General features: G+C 39.6%; 1 protein-coding gene across 1 annotated transcript in view; it reads right to left on the reverse strand.

Annotated features, from left to right (window-relative positions):
* LOC4350288 (achilleol B synthase-like) overlaps positions 1 to 1,446 on the reverse strand; it is a 31,478-nt gene extending 30,032 nt beyond the window's left edge. The window contains exon 1 of the mRNA NM_001423188.1: positions 1,164 to 1,446. Coding sequence (NP_001410117.1) covers positions 1,164 to 1,379 — 216 coding nt within the window. The 5' untranslated portion in view covers positions 1,380 to 1,446. The remainder of the gene's footprint in view (positions 1 to 1,163) is intronic.
* Positions 1,447 to 8,048: the final 6,602 nt, after the last annotated feature.

The raw sequence follows: 8,048 nt of genomic DNA on the forward strand, positions 1-8,048 counted from the left end.
CTATCCTATCTAGTACAGGAATGATTTTCCTGGATGGCAGTCATTTTAAATTGTAGACGGATCGTAAGTGGTCGCGTCTGTAGAAATCGTGCTCCATTTTCGCGTGCGGCTCTTTAAAATGACCGCACGGAAAAATCAATTTTCACAGGCGGGCTTATTTTCGCATGTGGACCTGTTAAATGACCCGCACATGAAAATACCACCCACATTTTTAATCTCGACATCGCCGCCCCACACCCACACTCTCCCTCTCAGATCCCGTCTCCTCCCGTCTCACTCTCGCACGACTCCTCCCTCTCCCTATCCCTCTCCTCGTCCCACTCCTTCCTCTCCCTATCCCTCTCCTCGTCCCACTCCTCCCATCTCCCGGCGATGGCCTCGGCTAGGGCGGCGGAGGTAGCGGCATCGGTTAGAGCGGCCGAGGCGGCATCGGCCAGTGTGGCAAGCGGGAGGCCGAATCCGTCGCCTGCTACCGCGGGGATGCCGGATCCGTCGCCGGCCACTACGGGGACTACTGCAGCGGGCCTCAGGCAAGGCGGCGATGATGACGGTGGTGACGGCAACGACGAAGTCTAGATTAGGGTTCCAGGAGGCTTTTGATTTTTTTTTCGATTTTTTATTTTCCCGTGCGGGCGGTTTAAGCGCCCGCATGCGAGATTTTCGTAGACACCTCGTTCTAGACGGGTGGAAGATCTGCACACAAAAATCAATTCCAACCGCACGGAAAAATCGTTATTGTACTAGTGCCATCCTTATCTATATCATTAATATTTTATATCATGACTGAATTACTTTCATAAATAATAAGAAAATTATAGAAACATTTTAATAGATAATTACCAAGTTGAATATGATAAGTTGTCGTAGCAATCAAACATTCCTGTTTAATATTTTATATTGGTAGTCTTGACAATATATAACTCATGGATTCTTCATCCGGTCAGTCTTTTACTGGATTCCGTAATATTAGAATTAGATATTAGGTGGTCATGCTTAGGATAATAGTTGATATCAAGATCAGTCCCATAAAAAAAAGAGGTTGATATCAAGAGATTACAAAGCTCACACTTACGACTGTACCACCACAGCACACCAGTAGTATTAAGGAAGTAAAACGGACCAAAGCGTTAAAAACAAAATTTGTTAATTAATAACTAACGTGCCTGCATCCGCATGAGGAGGTCCTGTGACTCCTTCCTCTGGAAGCGGTGGCGGGTGAAGTCGCGGCGCAGCCTCGCCACCTCGGCGCGCTCCTCCGGCGTGCCGGCGTCGGGATCGAACTCCCACACTGCCCTGCCTAGGAAGCCGTTGCCCGTGTGCAGCAGCGGGCTGCTGCCGCTGCCGCCGCCGCTCTCCGCCGCGATCTTCAGCCGCCACATGCTTGCCTACTTGCTTTTGCTTTATTTTACCAGTGGTACTGCTTGGTGAACAAATTAAGGAGCTTGCACTTGCTAGGGTACGATGTCTATCTTATATAGTAGAAGCCGAACGAGTGCAGGCCACACCATCCACCTACCTTACCATTTTTTTTCTCAGTAGGGTAGTGTCGTGGGTGTTTATGTGAACATGTACGATCATTTATTGTACTCTACATTTGAAAACTGGAACGGAATATATATCTTGTGACTGGTAAAGTCACCATAAGCGAGGCCTATGAACACAAACATACACACCTAACTATATAAGCACCGTACTAACTATATAAGTACCATACATCTGAAGATTGAGCCATCATATCTTGAGAGTTATAGTAGATGCCTTGCTAATAGCGGTACACCGATTCACTGAAAAAAAATAAATAACCTTAAATACGAGCATTTGTGCCAAGTATAGAATTTGAATCAGCATGAATAGTTTTCACCAGCAGAAATCTAGCTAACCAGTTAAGCCACACTGATCACTTCGCAACCTTTATTTTAAATAGCACCTATCTTAATTCATTGCTTCGATGAATAGTACGATGGTGTGGTCTCTGAAACGTGCTACCCACTAGGCGTTTGTATGTACTATTGATGGTAGATGATAACAACAAGCCGAATTGATGTTGATTTAAGGAAATAGGATAAACCTGGTCTCTACGTGGTTCGATGTAGACGGGCAACTGATGAATTGTAGTTGAAGGCTCTCTTCATGTTCTACCAAATTTATTGCGTTTATATTTTGATTTCGACTAAGGCCTGTTTAGTTCCCAAAACAAAATTTTTCATGCTGACACATCGAATATTTGGACACATACATGGAGTATTAAATGTAGAAAAAAAACCAATTACACAGACTGCATGTAAATTGTGAGATGAATCTTTATAAACTAATTGTGCCATGATTCGATAATGTGGTGCTACAGTAAATATTTGCTAATGACGGATTAATTAGGCTTAATAAATTTGTCTCGCAGTTTTCTGGCGGATTCTATAATTTGTTTTGTTATTGGACTACGTTTAATACTTTAAATGTGTTTCCGTATATCCGATGTGACAACCAAACCCAAAACTTTTCCCCAACTAAACGGGCCTGATCTCACCTAAAAATTGTTACCATGTCAAATCAAACGTCTAAACACCTACATGAAGTATTAAATATAGGCTAAAAAATAACTAATTATATAAATTACGACTAATTTGTGAGACGAATCTTTTAAGCCTATTTGCTCCATGATTTGACAATGTGTTATGTGCTACAGTGTATATTTGCTAATGACAGATTAATTAGGCTTAATAAATTTGTCTCTTGGTTTACTGATGGATTATGTAATTAATTTTTTTATTAGTGTCCGAACACTCCCATGCGACACCCTATATAATACTCGATTTGACATGCTAAAACTTACACCCCTGGATCTAAACACCGCCTATGTACTGATGAATTGTAGTTGAAGGATCTCTTCATGTTCTACCAAGTTTGCATTCCAAGGCATATGTCTCACGTGTACAACAATACTCCCCTTCTATTCCAAAGGCATGCAATTGCGTACTTACACACATCTATATGGATTGTCTACAGATTACCATAAGTGCGAGGAAAGTTAAGAGACTCGGGAATGGCTTCTATAATCAACGTTGGCACCGCGCCTTGCCGTAGGTTATGTAGTTTTATCGTCATGTTTCAAATGGTTAGATGCAACTACAAAATATATGATAATATGGCTTTATATAAACCCAATGTTATTACAATGCAATTCATGCTTTATTTTTCAAAGTGTTATTATGTATTGTTATAATATGTGAATATTATATTGATGTGCAATATGGGTATCTTGCAACTAGATAGTTTGCATCTATATCTACTTCTCTCAGGCTTGCTCTGAAAATGGTTTCAAGTAACGATACATAATTGTTACATGCTATTTAATCACGTATAATAAACCAAAACTAACATTTTAAACAATAATTTGAGTTGTATTTAGAAAAAAAGTTAAGCATTATTTTGGAAGAGAAAAAACATGACGCTCTGTGTAAAATAGGAATGTGAATGTACGACTAATATATGATTAATTTAGATGGATAGGTAGCTGCTTGAACTAACGGTTGTTATCTTTATACAAATATGATCTAATGGCTTAAAACTATATATCGATGATGTGGATTTTTACATGTCTTGCTTTATAAGAGTAAATGTATTTTAGTGGGTATCAACTATACTGAAAAAGATATGATCATAATGTAGTAGCTGTGTTCTGAACTACCTTCCTTTCTTTTTTACTCGATATTTTGGAAACCAGACAATTCTGTGATGCTCGTGTTAAAACATTATTTTTTTTTTGTAAAAATATGCTTTAGAGGAGCCAACGGAGGTGGCGTGGAAGCTTGGACCAGGTCTGTGCTCATGGCAACTTTCGAGCTCACAGGTAGCAATGATGCTTGTGGCGGCAGACTACGTGAGATTTGAGGAGGTGGGAGACACCGGCGGGCGTAGATCTGGAGTTGGTGCCACAGGATGACGATGGCATGAGCCTCCACCACCCACTAGCACTTAGGGGTGAAAACGAAGTGGATTTAGACGGATAATAGCTATACCATATCCTAAACCATATTTTTATAAGCGGATGCGGAGCGGGTGCGGATGACGTGCGGATGCGGATGCGGAGCGGATTATTTCGGACGTCGGATTCGGTGTGGAGTCGGTGCGGACTCGGTTCAGAAACAGACAAAAAGTTGTCGGATGTCAAGTTTGTATTCAATCCATACAATAAGAGGGCGGCAGTACAATTAGCCCCAATACGATAGCAAAACATTATTAGTTCATTGCGTTCAGTTCAATAGTAATAGTATAACTATAAGTGTTCAGTTGAATAGTTCACTAGTTAAAATAATCCAAGGTACATCCATGATCCATAAAAATATAATATAAGTGTTCAGTTTAATAGTTCACTGGTCACTGCGTTGCTTAAAATATAAAAATAAAAGTCATCGGCATGAGACAAGCCATACAGGCATACAGCAAGCATAGAGCAGTAGAGCACGCTGCAGTGCTACACGCAGCATACTGCATACTGGCATGCAGCAGTAGTAGTACAGGCGTACAGCACAAAACACACAGCAGTGAGCACTGCACACAGCCACACACCAACATGCCCTTCACACTTCACTTGATAACTTCTCAATTCTCATTCTCCATCATCACTGCTCTGTTGCTTTTCCTATAATTATGAGCAATCAATATACAATTCTTTTGACAATAGGACTACAAAATGTATGCAACCAAATATATGCAATAAAATGTCATACCATATCATCAATCTCGTCAAGTGTCATACTAGCAACCAAGGTCTCCGCAACCTCAAGATCATTAAGAATAGAACCAACTCCCATTTTATTAGGATCTAAAAAATTTAGAAGAAAGCTATATTAGACTATTAATAAAAAACCAAGAATGCCTTTTACAAAAATATAAATGAGAAATGACACAATTGATCACCTCTTCTACATCCAGCAATCCAATCCTTGGTACAAACTAGTGCTTCTACCATTTTGGGTTTAAGTTTAGTACGAAATAGATCAAGAACACGTCCCCCAGCACTAAAAGCTGATTCTGAAGCATCAGTGGAAGCTTGAATGGACAAGACATCACGGGCAAGAAGAGATAGCACAGATATACATCTTTGTGATGAGCTTTCCACTATGACAAAACATCAAATTTATCTCTATTAGGAACCAACAGGGATGGTTCAGCCTTATATTTATCCAAGTCACTTGCATCACTTCCACTATCCACACTTAAGGCGTAGACATAATTCATGAAATCAGAATCTGCTTCTTCTATGGTATGAATTTCTTTTGGTTCAGCATTGACAGTAGTTGTTGGTGCAATATTAATCTTATAAAAAGAAGCATATTCTTGATAAAATTGATTAACAACACCGGTAAACTTTTCCATATGAACATGATATGATTGCTTCCCATACAGCCTCATCATCTTATACTCTACTACCTGTCTTAAACCTACTGTCCAAGATGAAGTTTCTCCTTGGGACATCGTTCATAAAACCTAGCCGAGCCAATCGAGCCCACAGTCGACGCTATCCACTCTCACCGCACGCCCCTTCGGTCTCCTCCACCCAATCCCCTTCGCCCCTTCACCTATACGTGCCGCCCCTCCACTTTTTCCCTCCCCACATTAGCGGTGACATCCCTCCCCCCATTAGAATGGCACGGCAGCCATATGTTTCGCGTCATGGCGCAACGACGGCGAGGGTACAGCACAAAAGCCGTTTCCTTCGACACAGTGCAACGACGGCGTGGGCACGACGGAAACTGTTTCGTCGGCATGGTGCAGTGATGGCAGGGGTATGGTTTGGAGACAACCTTCCCTCACCATCTCCGTCTCCCTCTCCCTCTCGGCCTCTTTGTTTTCGCTGTCAGATCTGGGAGACGTTGGTGGCGGGGACTTGGGCTTGAGGGAGACGACTACAGACCAGGGAGGATGATGACGGCATGGGTGGTGAGTTCGGCTTGAATCGAGCTGGCTTTCTTTTTTTTTTCTCGTGCAAAGCTAAAGGTGCCATTTTGTTTGGATTGGTGTTGATAAATTGGTGTCAGATAAAAAACCGGCACCCATGGCTCTTTACGAACCGAGACCTCTCACATCTTCTGTAGTTGTGTTGAAGCCAAATGAGCGAGTGTGTAAGCATACGATAGTTAACTCTGGCCAGCCGTGTGCTAACTAAAACCATAGCTAAGGAATAGTTAAAAGCAGACATAAAGTGTAGTACAACTTTCTCTCGTTACAGGACATGTAGTAATACAATAGTAAATACTAGAAAATTGACGCGCCAGCATCTAACCCGTATATATTTTATAGAACACATTTAAAAACAGGACATGTTTCAAGTGAAACATGTTAATTTGTTTCACATTATATTTGTATTACTAATATGGCTCGAAAAAAGTTATCATTTTTCGCTCTGGATGGTAGAAATTCCCACATTAGCCACTGACAAATAAAAAGATTTGGACCATTAGATTCAAACGGTGTACATACAAAATACAATTGTAGCTATAGAAACAAAAGCTAGCAGTTGTATATGAGATCCAATCATATTTTTAAAAGCTATTGATTAGAAAATACAATTTTATTTTAAAAATAGAATTTATATTGAATATAGTCCTACTTTTAGAATTTAGCATCATGCAATTTACAGAACAATCCCCTAGTTTTTAATAAAACATGAAGTAAATTATATTATTTTGGAATCCTTCAAATTCCACTATTTTTCATCCAAACTGTTTAAGGCTCCATTGTTTGTGTAAAATTATAATTGAATTGTCTACTGAACTAAATTATATAATACATGATTTTTTAAACACTTGGAAAAATATAACCCAAATGTAATACAAATCACGAATTTATGTCGTTAGCGCCCATATTTCTAACCACATTATTTATATTTTGGACCGGGCCATGTATTTTGTTGCCTTTTCCTTTCAACCAAATCTGCATCCTGCCGACCTGCAAGATGTAATACACTCACGTATGTTTCTTCTAGAAATCACCAGGGTCCTCTCAAAAGTAAAAATCATCGCATGGCATTAATCCACTGGACTTTTCTGGATTTTTTTTACTCACCAAGGAGATACGTGTCAAATAATTAGATGGGACCTATGAACCAATCAGCTGACAATAAAGCTTTAGGTATATATAGAGAGAGATACGAAGGGTCTACGTAAAACATGAGGCCTGGGAGATCTGCATAACTCCAGTGTAGGTCCAAAGCTCGTCTTCGAGTGTGTTAGCGTGCCAGTTGATTTGATCCTGCAATCAACAAGAAATAGAGACAAAGAAACCGCGGTTAAACCTATAAACGATAGTCGATCGGTTGAGTGCCGATGACATATCATTTATCTTTGAGCCAATATCATATGTAAATCAATCGGCGGTTATAAATAAATAATAAAGAACTAAACCTACTCGATCGGCTGTAGATATCAACAATATATAGTTTTATATGGATATATACTTAAATCACGTGATTGGGATAGATCGGTCGCCATGCCGAGACAGTATAAATCACTTAGATTGAAATATATATTAATAACAGAACTATATATGTTTATAGCATAGCCGATCAGATAGATCTAGCATGTATCAGCTAGTACTCCGATACAACTCTATGTTAAGATGTTAAAACAAGCAGAATATATCAAACAGAAACTTAATATACTTAGATGCAATAATATCCTGACATAAAGGGTAGATTTAACATATCAATGAAGCATATAAAGCAAATATAGTTAAATCAAATAAGATCGGCTGAAACTCCGATACTACCCTAATCGGCAACCAGAAGGCAGGCTAGAGATTGATATTCTAAGCACGACTTAGTAGATCAAACTCAAATGATGCAGCATTAAATATGAAAAGAAGAACAATATCTAGACAATCAAGCCACTGGAAGTTTCATAGAGTGGTAGATATCTTATATAATCTAAACCAACGTCGATATTTAACCTAATCGGCTACCCTCAATCAACAGATGTTAGCCGATTGTAGGTTAGATGGCGATATTGCTAGAGATTATGTAAGATATATGATAACTCGACGAATTACATAAA

The sequence above is a fragment of the Oryza sativa genome, chromosome 11 (assembly GCF_034140825.1).
Source record: "Oryza sativa Japonica Group chromosome 11, ASM3414082v1".
NCBI lineage: Eukaryota > Viridiplantae > Streptophyta > Magnoliopsida > Poales > Poaceae > Oryza > Oryza sativa.